The sequence below is a fragment of the Puma concolor genome, chromosome B3 (genome assembly GCF_028749965.1).
Source record: "Puma concolor isolate L17-30 chromosome B3, mPumCon1.1.hap2, whole genome shotgun sequence".
Classification (NCBI taxonomy): domain Eukaryota; kingdom Metazoa; phylum Chordata; class Mammalia; order Carnivora; family Felidae; genus Puma; species Puma concolor.
The window spans coordinates 120481218-120499105 of NC_141672.1; the positions used below are offsets into that span (position 1 = coordinate 120481218).

The window sequence follows — 17888 nt, forward strand, 5'->3', positions numbered from 1 at the left end:
GAATTATAAGACCGGATATGGGAAATGAAGGAAAGATGTTATAAAGAATAACTCCCAGTTCAATAACTGAGACATGAAAGGCTGGGAAAGGAGACTGGAAAGGAGAGGAGTTCAAGTTTTTGTGCTACAAAATTTGAGATGCCTATGTAAGAGATATTCCAGGGGCACCTGGGTGGCTCAGTCAGTTAAGCATCCGACTCTTGATTTCAGCTCAGGTCATGATCTCATGGTTCATGGATAATCTGACAGCATGGAGCCTGCTTGGGATATTCTCTCTCTCTCTCTCTCTCTCTCTCTCTCTCCCCCCCCCCCGCCCCTCCTCTGCTCGTGCTCTCTCTCGCTCTCAAATAAATAAGTAAATTTTAAAAAGAGAGAAAGACATTCCAGTAGAGATGTCAAAAAACAGGTAGACACTGGGAGCAGTAAAGATATATAAAAATGCAGGATACAAAACCTGGGAGTCACTGACACAGGAGGTATTTTGAAAGCCATGGGAGCCTTTTTAATAAATAATACTAGAGTAATTGGACCATTAGGCAAAACTCTAGGACCTAAATCTCATACCTTATACAAAAACTAACTCAAAATGATTCACAAACTTATCTGTAAAATGTAAAACTATAGAACTTTGAGAAAACACAGAACAGGAGAAAATCTTCAAGATCCAGGACAAGGCAAAAGTTCTTAAAATTGATGCCAAAAGCATATAATCCCTAGAAGGAAAAATATCTATAAATTGAAACTCATCAAAACTAAAAACTTTTTGCAAGATATAAAATCAATATATCAATAACAGATTTTTTATCTGTTGCATTTCCATATGCTAGTAATGAAATAGCAGAAAGAGAAATTAAGAAAACGATCCTATTTACAATTGCATTAAAAGGAATACCTAGGAATAAATTTAATGAAGGAGGTGAAAGACCAGTACTCTAAAACCTCTAAGACACTGATGAAAGAAATAGAAGGTGACACAAATAAATGGTAAGATATACTGTGCTCATGAACTGGAAGAATACTGTTTTGGATAATAGAGGCATTTAAACAACCTACAGACTCAGTGCAATCCCTACCAAAATACCAACAATGTTTTTCAGAAAACTAGAACAAAAATCTTAAGATTTGTATGGAACCACAAAAGGCTGAATAGCCAAAGCAATCTTGAGGAAAAAAAAAAAAAAAACAAACCTGGAGGTATCACAAGTTCATATTTCTTTTTTTTTTAATTTTTTTAACGTTTATTTTTTTTTCAATATATGAAATTTATTGTCAAATTGGTTTCCATACAACACCCAGTGCTCATCCCAAAAGGTGCCCTCCTCAATACCCATCACCCACCCTCCCCGCCCTCCCACCCCCCATCAACCCTCAGTTTGTTCTCAGTTTTTAACAGTCTCCTATGCTTTGGCTCTCTCCCACTCTAACCTTTTTTTTTTTTTCTTCCCCTCCCCCATGGGTTTCTGTTAAGTTTCTCAGGATCCACATAAGAGTGAAACCATATGGTATCTGTCTTTCTCTGTATGGCTTATTTCACTTAGCATCACACTCTCCAGTTCCATCCACGTTGCTACAAAAGGCCATATTTCATTCTTTCTCATTGCCACGTAGTATTCCATTGTGTATATAAACCACAATTTCTTTATCCATTCATCAGTTGATGGACATTTAGGCTCCTTCCATAATTTGGCTATTGTTGAGAGTGCTGCTATAAACATTGGGGTACAAGTGCCCCTATGCATCAGTACTCCTGTATCCCTTGGGTAAATTCCTAGCACTGCTATTGCTGGGTCATAGGGTAGGTCTATTTTTAATTTTCTGAGGAACCTCCACACTGCTTTCCAGAGCAGTTGCACCAATTTGCATTCCCACCAACAGTGCAAGAGGGTTCCCGTTTCTCCGCATCCTCTCCAGCATCTATAGTCTCCTGATTTGTTCATTTTGGCCACTCTGACTGGCGTGAGGTGATATCTGAGTGTGGTTTTGATTTGTATTTCCCTGATAAGGAGCGACATTGAACATCTTTTCATGTGCCTGTTGGCCATCCGGATGTCTTCTTTAGAGAAGTGTCTATTCATGTTTTCTACCCATTTCTTCACTGGGTTATTTGTTTTTCGGGTGTGGAGTTTGGTGAGTTCTTTATAGATTTTGGATACTAGCCCTTTGTCTGATATGTCATTTGCAAATATCTTACGTTTATTTGTTTTTGAGACAGAGAGAGACCGAGCATGAACAGGGGTGGGTCAGAGAGAGAGGGAGACACAGAATCTGAAACAGGCTCCAGGCTCTGAGCAGTTAGCACAGAGCCCGACACGGGGCTCAAACTCACGGACAGTGAGATCATGACCTGAGCCAAAGTCGGACGCTTAACCAACTGAGCCACCCAGGCACCCCACAAGTTCTTATTTCAAACTGTATTACAAAGCTGTAGTAATCAAAACAGTATGGTACTGGCACAAAAAGAGACACATAGATCAATGGAACAAAATAGAGCCCAGAAGTAAATACATATTTATATGGTCAATTAATCTAGGACAAAAAAAAGACAAAAATATACAATAGGGAAAAAGACCATTTCTTCAGTAGCGTTGGGAGAACTGGACAGCTACATGCAAAAGAATGAAACTGGACCATTCTCTTACATCACACAAAAATAAACTCAAAATGGATTAAAGACCTAACTGTTAAGATTTGAAACCATAAAACTCCTAGAAGAAAACATAGGGAGTAAACCCTTATAAATCAGTCTTAGCAATATTTTTCTGGATAGGTCTCTCCAGGCAAAGGAAACAAAAGCAAAAATAAACAATTAGGACTACATCAAACTAAAAAGTTTTTGCACATTAAAAGAAACCATCAAAAAAACAAAACAAAGAACAAGCCAACCTACTCGATGGGAAAAGCTATTCACAAATGGTATATCCAATAAGGGGTTAATATCCAAAGTGTGTAAAGAACTCCTACAACTCAACACCAGAAAAATTATAATCCAGTTTAAAAATGGAAAACCTGAATAGATATTTTTCCAAAGAATACCTACAGATGGCTAACCAACATATGAAGAGGCTCACTAATCATCAGGAAAATGCAAATCTAAACTACACGATAATATCCACTCACACCAGTCAGAATGACCAGTATCAAAAAGACAAGAAGCATAAGTGTTGCCCAGGATGTAGAGAAAGGGAACCCTCATGCGCTGTTGGTAGGAATGGAAATTGGTGTACCCACTGTGGAAGAGAGTATGGAGGTTCCTCAAAAGAAATGTACTAAAAAGAAAAGTACATACAATCTAGTAATTCCACTTCTGGGTATTTACCCAAAGAAAATGAAAACATTAATTTGAAAAGGTAGGTTTACTGCAGTATTATTTACAATAGCTAAAATATGGACACAATCCAAGTGTCTATTGATAGATGAATGGATAAAGAAGTGATGTGTGCACACACACACGCACACACACACACAGAGGAATATTACTCAGCCTTAAAAAGGAATGAGACCTTGCCATGTGTGACACATGGATAGATCTAGGGTATAATGCTAAGTGAATGAAAGAAGTCAGACGGAAAGACAAATACCATATGATTTCACTTGTATGTGGAATCTAAAAAATAAAACAAATGAACAAATAGCAAAAACAATACAGACAACAGACTTGTAGTTGCCAGGCCAGGGGGTAGGAGGAAGGTGGCATGGGGAGTGGGGGAGAATAGGCGAAGAGGATTAAGAGGTACAAACTTCCAGTTATAAAAGAAATAAATTATGGAGATAAAAAGGTCAGCACAAGAATATAGTTAATATTGTAATAACTTTGTATGGTGACAAATGGTAACTATACTTATCACAGTATGCATTTTATAATGCTTAAAATTGGCAAATCACTAGGTTGTACACCCAAAAGTAATGATAGTATATATCAACTATACTTCAATTTAAATAAATAAACTAAAAATTGCTCCACAAGTAATTCTATTAAGAGGATAAAATGAAGGTACATACTGGAAGAAATTAAAAACCACATATCCAACAAAGGACTACTATGTAGTTCATATTAAATTTTTTTTTTTTTTAATTTTTTTTTTTCAACGTTTTTTATTTATTTTTGGGACAGAGAGAGACAGAGCATGAACGGGGGAGGGGCAGAGAGAGAGGGAGACACAGAATCGGAAACAGGCTCCAGGCTCTGAGCCGTCAGCCCAGAGCCCGACGCGGGGCTCGAACTCACGGACCGCGAGATCGTGACCTGGCTGAAGTCGGACGCTTAACCGACTGCGCCACCCAGGCGCCCCTTTATTAAATATTTTTTAATAAATATTCAACAATAAAATAAAAAACAATCCAATTAAAGAACCGGCAAGCAACATGGACAGATATTTCAGGGAAGAGAATATGAAATTGCCAAATAAGCACATAGAAAATATTAGATATTAGAAAATACACATTAAGGAAACAATTTTTTTAATGTTTATTTATTTTTGAGAGAGACAGAGACAGAGTGTGAGCAGGGGGTGGGGGGCAGAGAGAGGGAGACACAGAATCTGAAGCAGGTTCTAGGCTCTGAGCTGCCAGCACAGAGCCTGACGCAGGGCTTGAACTCACGAACCACGAGATCATGACGTGAGCCAAAGTCAGACATTCAACCGACTGAGCAACCCAGGTGCCCCAAAGAAACACAAATTAAAACCACACTGAGGTATCACTATCTCTCAGAATGGCTAAAATAAAAACAAGTGGGAACACCAAACGCTAGCAAGGATGTGGAGAGACTAGATCACTCACACATTCCTGGTAAGGATATAAAGTGGTATAGTCACTATGGTAAAGTTTGTCAATTTCTTTAAAAATTCAATATGCTGCAATAACTATATGACCCAGCCATTCTACTCCTGGACATGTATCCCAGAGAAAGCAAAACACATTCATACAAAAACATGTATACAAGAACTCATATAAGCTTTATTTGCATCAGCCCAACACTAGAATCAAGCTAGAAATCCTTCAAGTAGTAGCTGATTAAACAAAATGTGGTACATGGTACACCATGGAATACTTCCTAGCAATAAAAACGAACTAGTCAAACACGTAGATGAACCTCCAGGGAAATCAGGACAAATAAAAAAACTAATTGCTAGAAATTACAATCCCAAAATGTATGATTCCATTTATGTAACTTTTTTTTCTGAAATGACAAAATATGAAAAATGCAGGATTAGTGGTTGTCAGAAGTTGGAAAAGTGGGTAATAAGAGGGAGATGGGTGTGGTTTAAAAATACAAGAAGGAGGATTCTTGTGTATTTGGAACTTCAGTATCTTCCCTGTGCTGGTGGAGACACAAACATACACAGGTGATCAAGTTGTGTAGAACTTAATACATACATACGTACAAATGAGTTATAAGAGAAACTGGGAAAATCTGAGTAAGTTCTATGGATTGTATCACAGTCTTATTGTGATATTACACTACAGTTTTGTGAAACATTACCCTGGCAAGGTGTACAGGAATCTTTATTATTTCTTATAGCTGCATGTGAGTATACAATTATCTCAAAATTTTCAAAAAGCCACAGGAATAGGAGGAAATGAGAAAAGAGAAAGGACCCATACCAAATTCTGAAGAACTCCAACATGCAGAAGTCAGGTGAACAAGGAGTTGCCAGCTAGAGACTGAGAGGAGGCAGTCAGAAGCCAAGAGAAAAAGGTTTTCAGTGTTGTTGAGAAATCAGATAATCAAATATGATAAAGCCTGAAAAAGGACCCCTGGATTTACCAACATGGAAATCCCTGTTGGCCACAGAGTTTGGGAGGAATGTTAAGAGCCAATACCAGACTACAGGGGCTGAAGAGTGACAAGGAAGTGAAAAGTGTGATTATGTACACATTGCTGTGGGAGTGTAAGTGGTACAGCCGCTTTGGAAAACAGTCTGGCATTTCATTAAGAAGTTCAACAGTTACTAGAGGACCTAGTAATTCCACACATGTATGAAAGAAATGAGAATATACATGCAGACATTTATGTGAATGTTCATAGTAGCATTATTCATGATAGTCAAGGTATCACAAATGTACGGGGCTCCTGGGTAGCTCAGTCAGTTGAGTGTCTGACTCTTGATTTCAGCTTGGTCATGGTCTCGCAGTTGGTGGGTTTGAGCTCCACATCAGGTTCTGCACTGGTGATGCAGGGCCTGCTTGGGATTCTCTCTCCCTTCCCTGCCACCGCCCCCCCAATTTCTATCTCTGCCCCTCCCCCACTCTTGCTCTTAAATAAATAAACTTTAAAGAGAAAAAAAAAGAAATGTCCACGGATAAATAAAATGTGGTATAGCCATATAATATTATTCGTCCATAAGATGGAGTTAAGTATTAAAATATGCTACAATATAGATGAACTTTAAAAACATTTTGCTAACTGAAAGAAGCCAGCCACAGAAGGCCGCATTTTGTAGGATTCCATTTACATGAAATGTGCAAAACAGGAAATCTTTCAAGACAGAAAGGAGATGAGTGGTTGCCAGTGGGTGGGGAGTTGGTGGGGGTGGGGTGGGGGATGAGGAATGGTTGCTAACAGGTACAGGGTTTCTTTTGGAGAATGATGAAAATGTTCTGAAATTAGAGGTAATAGTTATACAACTTCTATGAATTTACTAAAAACCACTGAATTGTACATTTTAAAAGGGTGAGTTTTATCATATGTGAACTGTATCACAAATAAAGGTGTTAACAAAATGGCTATCATAAGAAACAGGAATAGAGTAACAGCTAGAAGATGACGGAGGATATAAAATATATGGAACTGCTCAATAATCTGATCAGACTCACAGTGCTTCAGCCTGATTGTGAGATTGCAAAATTCTGCATTTTATCAGTCCTTCACATTTTGTAGTTCTTCCCAAGTCAGCCAGTAAATCTTCCCCATCACTTAACAGTTGACTATGAAGACCAAAGTCACTGATTTTGTTTCAAATCAGCGTTCACCTTACATTCACCTTTCCATTCCCACTGTACCATTTTAGGTTGTCCTCACTTCACTCTAAGGGCCATCAGCTCTTAATTAGCCTTGCATTCTTCTAGGCTTTGGGAACACAATCTGTCTTCTTCCACTGTTACCATATTTCTTTCTAAAACATTCTCTTTCCTGTATTTTCCTGTTCCTGATCCAGCTACTGAGAGATAAATTCAGTATCCATGGGTAACAGTTTCCTTACCAGGAAAAAAAAAGAAGATGAAAACAAACACAACAAAAAATCCTCTCACCACTCCATAATCCTAAATCACAACAAGATATTCTGTCAGCACAATTTCATACAACTCTTCTGTATGAATTCTACCTACCTTGTTTTTGTAGCTCAAACTCATCTGGTATGCTATAAATATATCATGCCCTTTCTTAGATATGTGATTGTATTTACTTTTTACCTATGTAGATAATTTTCCTTCAACCTCCACCAGTAGACCAAACTGAACTCACTCATATATCAATGCCCACCTGAGAACCCACTTACTTGACAGTCTTCCCAGATCACTACTACTGGAAGCAATTCCCTTTTCCTTTAACCTCAGAGAACTCAAGTCCACACTTCACATTTGCCAATCAATGAAGTACTTAATATTTTTAATCTCCTTTTATACTGCTGGCTTTTCTTTTTTTTTTTTTTTGAGTGAGAGAGCGTGAGCAGGGGAGGGGCAGAGAGAGGGAGGGGGAGGGGGAGAGAGGGAGAAGGGGAGAGAGGGAGAAGGAGAGAGAGAGAGAGAGAGAGAGAGAGAGAGAGAGAGAGAGAATATCAAAGCAGGCTCCAGGCTTTGAGCTGTCAGCACAGAGCCCGACATGGGGCTCGAACTCACAAACTGGGAAATAATGACTTAAGCCAAAGTCGGACACTTAATCAACTGAGCCACCCAGGCACCCCTATACTGTTGGCTTTTGTATCATGAAAAAACATTTTATTAGAAGATTTGTTTGGATAAGTAACAAGCTGACTTATCCAAATTTATTCATTTGTATAATGGTAAATAATACCATTGTAGCAAAAAACAATGAAGAGAAACTATATCACAGATTTTTAAATTGAAAAGTATTATTTAACTTCACGTGTTTGTCTCCACAACTTGGTGGTAAACTACTTAAAATCATAAGTTCTTAAAACTCTTAGAATTTCCCACAACAAACTGTGAAAACTCTGCTGGTCAAGGTTATAGCAGATTTCAAAATAATCTGACAAGAATATTTTTATACATTTATCTTGAATTTATAAAATTTTTCTAAATCTTTTCCTTAATCATTTGTAGCCATCCTTCCACATTTTTTAATCTAAATGAAACTATTACTATATCAACAGTAGCAACGATCAAAGTAAGGACTGGATATTTTTAGATCTTTTAAAAAAAAAATTTTTTTTTTTTTTACATTTAATTTTGAGACACAGAGAGAGAGAGAGCGTGAGCGGGGGAGGGGCAGAGAGAGAGAGAGGGAGACACAGAATCAGAAACAGGCTCCAGGCTCCAAGCTATCAGCACAGAGCCCGATGCAGGACTCGAACCACAAACCGTGAGATCATGACCTGAGCCAAAGTCAAGAGTCAGATACTCAACCAACCAAGCCACCCAGGCTCCCCTCAAATTAGTATTAATTGCTTCTAATTTAACGATCTATAGAACATTTCATAACCAGCCTAGGTACCAATTCTCATCTTTTCCCATTCTTTATATGACTTCTAATCACAAAAAAGGAATACAAGCTTCGATAAAAATGAATGACAATTAGATTCTACCAAACTGAAACCACCACCTTTAGAAGGAATCAGATGGCCAGCTCTATAGGCCCAGGAGATTTTCTGTGATTATTCCTGGGAATATAGGCTTGTGGGAATCATTCTCTAATCTTAACTTTCTCTAAATCCTCAATCACAATTTATATTTGAAAAACACTTTTTTTTTTTTATCGTGAAATGTATACAAATAGGAGACATTAAAAACTCTTACTTATAAACAACATGATGGTTTATAACCAATGGTTCTCAAATGATGGTTTCCAGACTAGCAACAACGCTTCACTTAAGACCATCTTAGAAGTGCAGAAATGTGAATTATCAGCCTTTCCCCACCCCCAGACCTAGTGAATCAGAAAACTTGGGGTATATATACCCTAGCATTCTGGGCCTCCTACCATTTAACTATCTCTCCAAATAATTCTAATGCACACTGTCAAAGAAAATAATTACTTAAACTTACCCTCCTGAGAGAACAGGTAACACCACTCGAACAAATGGAGGATCAAATGGAAAATTATCCTAAAAAGCAAACAATCAAGTTTAATTAGTTTTAAGAATATCCTTAATACTCTGTTTATTTTGAAGATTTTTATATAGTCTATAAAGAATGTGTATATTTATTATCTGATGAGGGTCATAAAAGTACCAAAAATAAAAAGAAATAAAAACCAAAGGAAATAAAAATGATCAGGCCCAAACAAGACAGTGTTTTGGTAAAGTTATGAAAATTATGAAGGGGTTCCACTTCCAAAAGAATTATATAAAAGGAAACGTTCCAATAATGATAGACTAGGTAACTTTATATCAATCCTCTGGCTGAGAACTAGAAGAGGTAGACAAAATGTAACCACTACAGAGCTAAGATCAAGAAGAAAAAGGGAACCTCAGAGTGGGGCCCTTCTCCCTGCCTTGAGTTTTCTTTCAATTACAGAAAAGGAAGATGAGAGATCAAAAGCTCAGCAGAACTTAAGACTCGCAGGGCTAGAGAGATAAAAATTGGGAACTGGGGTCCAAGGAGAGGCCTGGACAAGTCTCCCACACTTTAGGCTGGGACCTGAAGAACAAATGACACATTGCCCTAACTGACAAGGAATGAAGTCCAGTTTTGTGTCACCTCAATCCCTGACAGGATTCTGTGATCCTGGGTTGCCAGTGTCCAAGCCTGACAGGAGTAAATGTGAACCCTCTTTGAAGAAGAATATCATCCAAGGCTTCAAATTAGTAAATTTTTCATATATAATGTTTGTTACTAAAAATAGCCAGTTACACAAGACTTAAAAACAAACATGACCAGAAAATGAGAGGCAAATGACACAAAAACCACAAGAGATCAAGATAACAGAGTAACAAACATAGATTTTAAAATAACCATGTTGAATACATGCAAGGAAAGAAAATGCAATATTGAAAACCCTGGCAAAGTACTAAAATTATAAAATGAGCCATAGAGAAATTCTGAAACTTAGAAATACAATAACTGAAATCAATAACTTAAAAGATGAATTTAACCACAGTAGAGACTTGGTGAAACTGAAATTCAGTGTACAGGAAAATAGGCCAGAAAACATCCAGAATGAAGCCAAGAGAGAGAATATGTAGAAAATGCAGAAAATAACAAGACACAGGGGAATGTATTGAAAGGCTTATCATGTATGTGGAGTCCTAGAAGGAGACAAAAGAATGGGACAGAAGCAATATTTGGAGAGAATGTCTGAGAATTTTCCAATATTGACTGAAGACTTCACAAGATTGAAGCACTATGACTATTTCAAGAAAAACAATGAAAACCCCAATGAGGGAATGATATATCTTTGAGCTGCTGAAAGTAATTTCCAACCTAAAAATCTATACCCAATACAAATACTTTCCAAAAATTAATTCACACTAAAGTTATTTTCCTGTCAGCAGACACAAGGAAATGTTAAAGGATATTCTTCTGGGGCGCCTGGGTGGCGCAGTCGGTTAAGCGTCCGACTTCAGCCAGGTCACGATCTCGCGGTCGGTGAGTTCGAGCCCCGCGTCAGGCTCTGGGCTGATGGCTCGGAGCCTGGAGCCTGTTTCCGATTCTGTGTCTCCCTCTCTCTCTGCCCCTCCCCCGTTCATGCTCTGTCTCTCTCTGTCCCAAAAATAAATAAACATTGAAAAAAAAATTAAAAAAAAAAAAAAAAAAAAAGGATATTCTTCAGGCAGGAGAAGCATGATCCTAGATGGAAATGTGGAGACTAAAGACCATGAAAAGAACAAATATGCACATAGATCTAAATGAATATTGATTAATTATATAATAATAATGTGCAGTTTTTAGGGAAGTACAGAAAATGCATGACAGCACATGTTTGGCAGGGCATCCATGTTCTAAGTCTCTGCATTGATAAGGAAAAATAAAATATAAATTAACAAATTTATATTAGACAAGGATATACATTATAATTGTAAGGGAGTAAAGAAAGGTAAGAGAACACGTATGCATGAAGCTGAAAGAGGAGAGAAACTGGAGTAATTTAAAAAAAAATCAAAAGAATGAGAAAAAGGAACATAGAATAACAAGGACAAATAGAAAGCACTTATGAGACAGAAGATTTAAACCCCAATATCAGTAATAACATTATATGCAAATAGACTAATTGCTCTAATTAAATGACAAAGATTAGCAGACTTGATAAAAAACGTATGAAGAGAAGATGAGAGAAAAGAAACCTTAGCTAATTTTCAGGCTACCAAGTACAATTCTTTTTTTCAAATTATCAGTCCTGGAAACAGCTTTCCAGAAGAACAAGAGCTTTTTCTCTTAATGAACTTAAACAACAACAGTAGCTGAGGTGGCCAAGAGCATTAGAGGTCAATCTCTGGGTAGCCAGAAAGCCAAAAAGGCTGCCCCTCATTTTCCTACAGCAATGGGGTAAGGAAAAAGCATACTGCCTCTAATAAAGATATGACAGGATGTCTAAGAGAAATTATCTCCAATTTTATGATCTAATAAAAGGAAGGAACTAATTGTCTCTTAAACCAATTTGAGGGTAAAGAAGCTAAACAAACATTTGTCTTATTTCCAAGGAACACAAAAATACAGTTTTAACTGCAAGAATAAGCAGCATTAAGTCCAGTAACTTACTTTTAACTCCCTACTTCCACCCATCCTCAAATAAGATTCTAAGGAACATATGAACTATGAAAATTCAATCCTAATAGGAGAGGAAGACAAAAAGCACACATCTGGTGGCTAAAACAGATAATCTTAGATTTCTACTTCAAGGGAGAATCTACCCACACAAGATATCAACCTAATAATAATTATAATCTACTTCCAAATAAGTAGCTCACCATTTATCTACAGTTTAATAGACATAATGAAAGGCACGGACACAAAGCTTGGTAAAGTACAATTTCATTTAATCTATTTTTTAGATCTTTAAATATGTGTTCCCAAATGATAAAGCTTTTTAAATTGATTATGTGGCAGTGAGAACTACTTTCATTTTAAGTAATTCTTCATTCAGAGTAACTCCTTCACATCAAAACCTAGGGACTATTCCATGAACTCTGTACCATGGAACTCAGTAATTAATATTTTACAGAAATAAGAGTTCCTTACAGGATTATAGCAGAGAGGTTGAGGATGACTTAAAATAGAAATTTGAGTTATCTTGGTATACTAACTCAGGAACTGAGAATCTCAAGGTTTACAAGGATCTCACAAAGTTTCCAATTCAGTATCTTGGCCTTCCAACATATTCTTTTTTTTTTTTTAAGTTTTATTTATTTTTGAGAGAGAGAGAGAGAGAGAGAGAGAGAGAGCGCTAGCAGAAGAGAGGCAGAAAGAGAGGAAGACACAGAATCTAAAGTGGGTTCCAGACTCTGAGCTGTCAGCACACAGCCTGATGTGGTGCCTGAAACCACAACCCGTGAGATCATGACCTGAGCCAAAGTCAGACGCTTAACCAATTAAGCCACCCAGGTGCCCTTTTCCAACATATTTTTAATGATAAGGAACATTCTATTTTTTTTTTTTTTTTAATTTATTTTGAGAGAGAGAGTACAGGTGGAGGGGGGTGGGGAGGGGCGGGGCAGGCAAAGAGAAAGGGAGAGAGAGAATCCCAAGCAGGCTCCATGCTACCAGCACAGGGCCCAACACAGGGCTCAATCTCATGAACTGCAAGATCATGACCTTTGATGAAACCAAGAGTCAGACACTCAACCAACAGAGCCACCCAGGTGCTCCAGGAGCATTCTCTTCTCAAAAGACTGTCACCAGATGAATAGTTATCACTTGAAAAATCACCTGTTTACAGTTTGACTTACTAGTTCTAATGTCATGTTAATCAAAACAAAAATCAAACTGCCAAATTAATAAACCGTCAATCAAAAACAAAATCAAACTAAAGTTTCCGCATACATAGCCCTTTAAATAGTTGAGGACAAACTCTCATGAGCCCCTATGTTCTTCTCTCCAAATCCACAATTTGCCCAGCTATCTTAGGACATAAAAATCTCTTTCAAATCCTTGCTGCTATTCTCTAAATGAATTCAAATTTGTCTAAATAAACCCTTCTTAAAGTAGTACCTCAGAATTCAGCTGAGTGATTTAGATATGGTTTTAAAAACCAGACCACCACTCCCTTAAAAGCACAGCACAAAAGATTTGCCACATTGCTGACAAATCTAATTGGTCCCCATTTTCTCTCCTGCCCCATCCCCAACCTTGTGTTGTTATATCTCAAGTTCCATTTTCTTATCACTCATGACTTTCAGGACATCTGAGGCATGGACATAAATACTGTTCATGCTCCTTCTTATAAATCCTTCTTTCTGGATAATACCTGCTATCCTTCCAAGTCTGTGAATCCTGATACTAATAACTTGGCAATTCAGTTTGCCAATGTCACTTAGTTCAGAGCAATCACATTCTTCCCAGGCCTCTTAAGAAATAATTCAGGCCTTGGGGCTCCTGGGTGGCTCAGTTGGTTAAAGCGTCCAACTTCAGCTCAGGTCATGATCTCATGGTTGGAGCCCCATGTCGGGCTCTATGCTGAAGCCTGGAGCCTGGAGACTGCTTCAGATTGTCTCCTTCTCTCTCTGATCCTCCCTTGCTCACACTCTGTCTCTCTGTCTCTTGAAAATAATTAAACATTGGAAAAAAGAAGAAGAGAAGAGAAGAGAAGAGAAGAGAAGAGAAGAGAAGAGAAGAAAGAAAAGAAAAGAAAAGAAAAGAAAAGAAAAGAAAAGAAAAGAGAAAAGAAAATATTTCAGGCCTCACAAGGCCCTTGTTTCTGGTATCAAGAGCCATGGTCCAGAAAGACAAATCCAGCGAATTTCAGCCATTTACCTCCCAGATTGTCCCCTCCCTTAAGTTCTACCTAGAGCAGGAAAATACCATGAAAACATTAAGTACAGCCACAAATCTTTCAGTTTAGTGGTCAAGATTTCATATTCCCTTAAAAACACCTCTCCAGGAGGAAGTGAGAAGGAAAGAACACACAGAGGACTTTCAAAAGATACTGCTTAAGAAGAAGAAGACAAGACATAGACCTGAATTTTTTTTTTTAACATAATTGACATAACTTACATTAGTTTCAGGTATAAGGTTTTCTTTCTTTTTTTTTTTTTTTAATGCTTTTATTTTTGGGGGAGAGAGCACACGCGCACAGGAGCCAGCGGGGGAGGGGCAGAGAGGAAGGGAGACAGAGGATCTGAAGTAGGCTCTGCATTGACAGCAGAGAGCAGGATGAGGGCAGGGCGGGCTCGAACTCATGAACCATGAGCCAAAGTCAACACTTAACCAACTGAGCCATCCTAGTGCCCCTATAAGATTCTATTTCTTAAGCTTGGTGTTGGACACCTGGGCATATGATTTAATACGACTGTTTATAGATTGTTCAGGTTAAAACATTTTGCATACACAATTTTTAAAAAAGGGGGGTACCTGCATGGCTCAGTCGGTTAAGCATCTGACTTTGGCTCTGGTCATGATCTCTCTCTCTCTCAAAAATAAACATTTTTAAAAATTGAAAGAAAAAAAATGCTACTGTCCTGGTTTATTTTTTCACCTTATGAATCAGTAAAAATACAGTCATTAGCAACTTCAGTAAATATATACCAGATTCACTCTCTAGAAGACAACCCAATTGACAATCATAAAAGTTTATATAATAACAAAATTGAGGGAAAATATAGAATTTGAGTTATTTGAAGAAAGTTCAATCATAAATGAAGATATATAACACACAAAAGCTACGCAAAAAGTTTTCAAAAAAATTACTTTTTGCAAGTATATTCTTTCACATCTTTGCTTCTTCCTTCAAAACCCCTCATTATCCCTCTACTCTCACCTATTCCTACCACCATCATCCTTCATTACCCCTTGCCCAGATTAAAATTAAAGTCCCAACTAGTCTCCCAGGTATCTACTCTCTCCAATCCAAACCCTATCTGATGCTGAAGACATCATAACTGTTTAAAATAATAATAATAAAAAGCCTAACAGATCAATCATGCCCCTACCTAAAAACCTGTACTGACTGGTTCTTTACTGTCTAAAGGTTAAGATTCCAGACTCTTCATCATGGTCTCCAAAGCAGTACAGCCTTCATCACAGATTTCTCCCTAGGAAGACTGCAGGCTCTTGCAGGAATTATATTTTAGATGCTTCCATGTCCTCAAGCCTTCTATAGCCCCTCTATAGCCCTAATGCACTGAAGTCTACCTAACTGAAATGGAAAAAATATATGTCTGTAAATTGCTTTCCGAATTTAAAAGAACACAGCAAATAGAAGCTCTATATAATTCAAATATAGCTCCTTAGAAATATATTTCCTAGGGTTTTTTTGAGACGAAAGATTTAAAACTACTACACTTATTTATCCATACTAAATCATTACATTTTATCTAAATTCTACTGCTATTCTTTACCCTTTATTCTTACCATTTAAAGAAAAGGTATTAAATATAACACATAAATTCAGAAAGTATGTAACATATAAAAGTATGCCGTTCTATATTATAAAATAGGCATCCATGTAACCACAGCCCTGGTCAAAAAACAGACTAGAGCCAGTATCCAAGAAGTCCCCAGATGTCTCTTTCAGCTTACAACTCCATCCCTCTCACCTGGATTTACTCCCTATCCTCAACTGTATGGTAATCACATCTTTGCTTTTCTTGATAGTAATTACCTAAGTTTGAATCCATAAATCTGCATTTTTCAACCTTCTTTTAATTTCTGCTCCACCAAAAAGGCTTTTTAGAATTTTTTTTTTCTGAATCTATCCCCCACCACAGATATACTGTGTTAACAGTTTATATAATTATAATAATAATTATTAAAAGGCCACAGACCAGTGTATATCTAAGATTTTTTTCACTCCAAGGAACCAGTTTTCACCCCATTGGTGGGGATACTGTTTCCACTGAGAAGGCATGCCCTAAGCAATTTAGTTTTACGTATTTTTTTTTTTTTTTTAATTTTTTTTTTTCAACGTTTATTTATTTTTGGGACAGAGAGAGACAGAGCATGAACGGGGGAGGGGCAGAGAGAGAGGGAGACACAGAATCGGAAACAGGCTCCAGGCTCTGAGCCATCAGCCCAGAGCCCGACGTGGGGCTCGAACTCACGGACCGTGAGATCGTGACCTGGCTGAAGCCGGACGCTTAACCGACTGCGCCACCCAGGCGCCCCTAGTTTTACGTATTTTTGAGCCCAATATAAATGAAATTGTACAAGACTTGTTTTGGGGTCTGGCTTCTTTTGCTGAACATTGTGTTTAAGGTTCACCCATCGTTTTGCACATAGCTCTATTCCTTTTTATATGAATACCACAGTTTTCCATTCTACTGAAACAGACACTTGGGTTATTTTCTGTTTGGGGCTATTATAAGCAACACTGCTCTGAACAATTTGAGTACCTAAGTGCTCATCTCTTGCAGGGTATATACATGAGAATTCCTGAGCCACAAGGAACGAATACCTTCTATGTTACCAAATAATCCCTACGTGTTTTCCCAAAGCAATTATAAAAATATACATTTCCATTAGAAGTATATCGAGTCCCCTTAAAATTTTCTTACCTTAAAAGAGAAGTTAAGCAAAATATATTCTATGCCTTCTTTTTCTTTTAAGATCTGAAGATCACTGTGCAAAGGACTATCAGGGTCGACCCTAAGAATTACATAACAAAAAACCAATTAAAATAAACAGTCCAAAGATGTTTTCTTACTAACCACAAAAATGAACCAGTTCAAGAGCTAAACAGAACCCCTAGGGTAAGTTTCAAACATAAACTTGCTCTATGGTCCCTGGAAAAATAAACTGTAATAGCTTTCAACTCCTTGAGATTAAATGTCCAAAAAGATCACAGTATTCTAAATCCATTCCCATAAGGGGATTCCAAGTTAGCAGTCATTCTAAAGGAAAGTCATATGTACATAAATTTCCTTAAGAACTCAAAAAAAATTAATCTGCTTCTCTAAAATTGTATTATTATTAGCCAAGGGATTCAAGGAAAGAAAATTACCATGGACAAGACTGGAAAAACTGAAATCACTAACAAAATCTATATTTGTCTACAACTGTTTCTACACATTAGGGCCTACTCAAATTCCTCATTTCAAATACAAACTGGATATCACAGTCAATCAGGTTATTAAATTCACTTTTGTTTCTATAGTTCCCAATTATCTAACTCCATGAAACACTTTATCCCATAGCTAGTCCTTCTTCTCCTTCCTCTTTCTCACTTTACTTATTTAAGCCTAAGAAACAGCTCATTTTAACAACCTGAGAACTAGTTCTACAGAAACACAGTCTAAAATTGTAAGTAAAAACCATATTTTAGAGGTTATCAAATTAAGGGGGAAAAAGGTCTCCATTGTGAAAGTCTATCATTACGAAGACTGGGTTAGCATATAAGAGTCACTTACTTCTGCAGTTTAACATGCCAGTCATATAAACTGTCATTTATGAGTTCCACTGAATAAATCCCTGTAAAGATACAGGCCATGTAAATTACTCTATTTGATCTTATACATACCACTTCGGTATAAATGAATACACTAAATAACCATCAAAATCTAGAAATTTTGCTACTAAAACATAGAACAACTAAGCTATATTGTAAATGTTTTGCCATT

At 37.3% G+C, this 17888-nt stretch overlaps 1 protein-coding gene across 2 annotated transcripts in view; it reads right to left on the reverse strand.

Annotated features, from left to right (window-relative positions):
* The window catches only part of UBE2Q2 (ubiquitin conjugating enzyme E2 Q2), a 67309-nt gene that overhangs the window by 17207 nt on the left and 32214 nt on the right, over positions 1-17888 (reverse strand). For both annotated transcript variants that reach the window (XM_025918980.2, XM_025918979.2), the window contains 3 exons: positions 17679-17739; positions 16827-16917; positions 9226-9284 (listed from right to left, as the gene is read on the reverse strand). In XM_025918980.2, coding sequence (XP_025774765.1) covers positions 9226-9284; positions 16827-16917; positions 17679-17739 — 211 coding nt within the window. The remainder of the gene's footprint in view (positions 1-9225; positions 9285-16826; positions 16918-17678; positions 17740-17888) is intronic.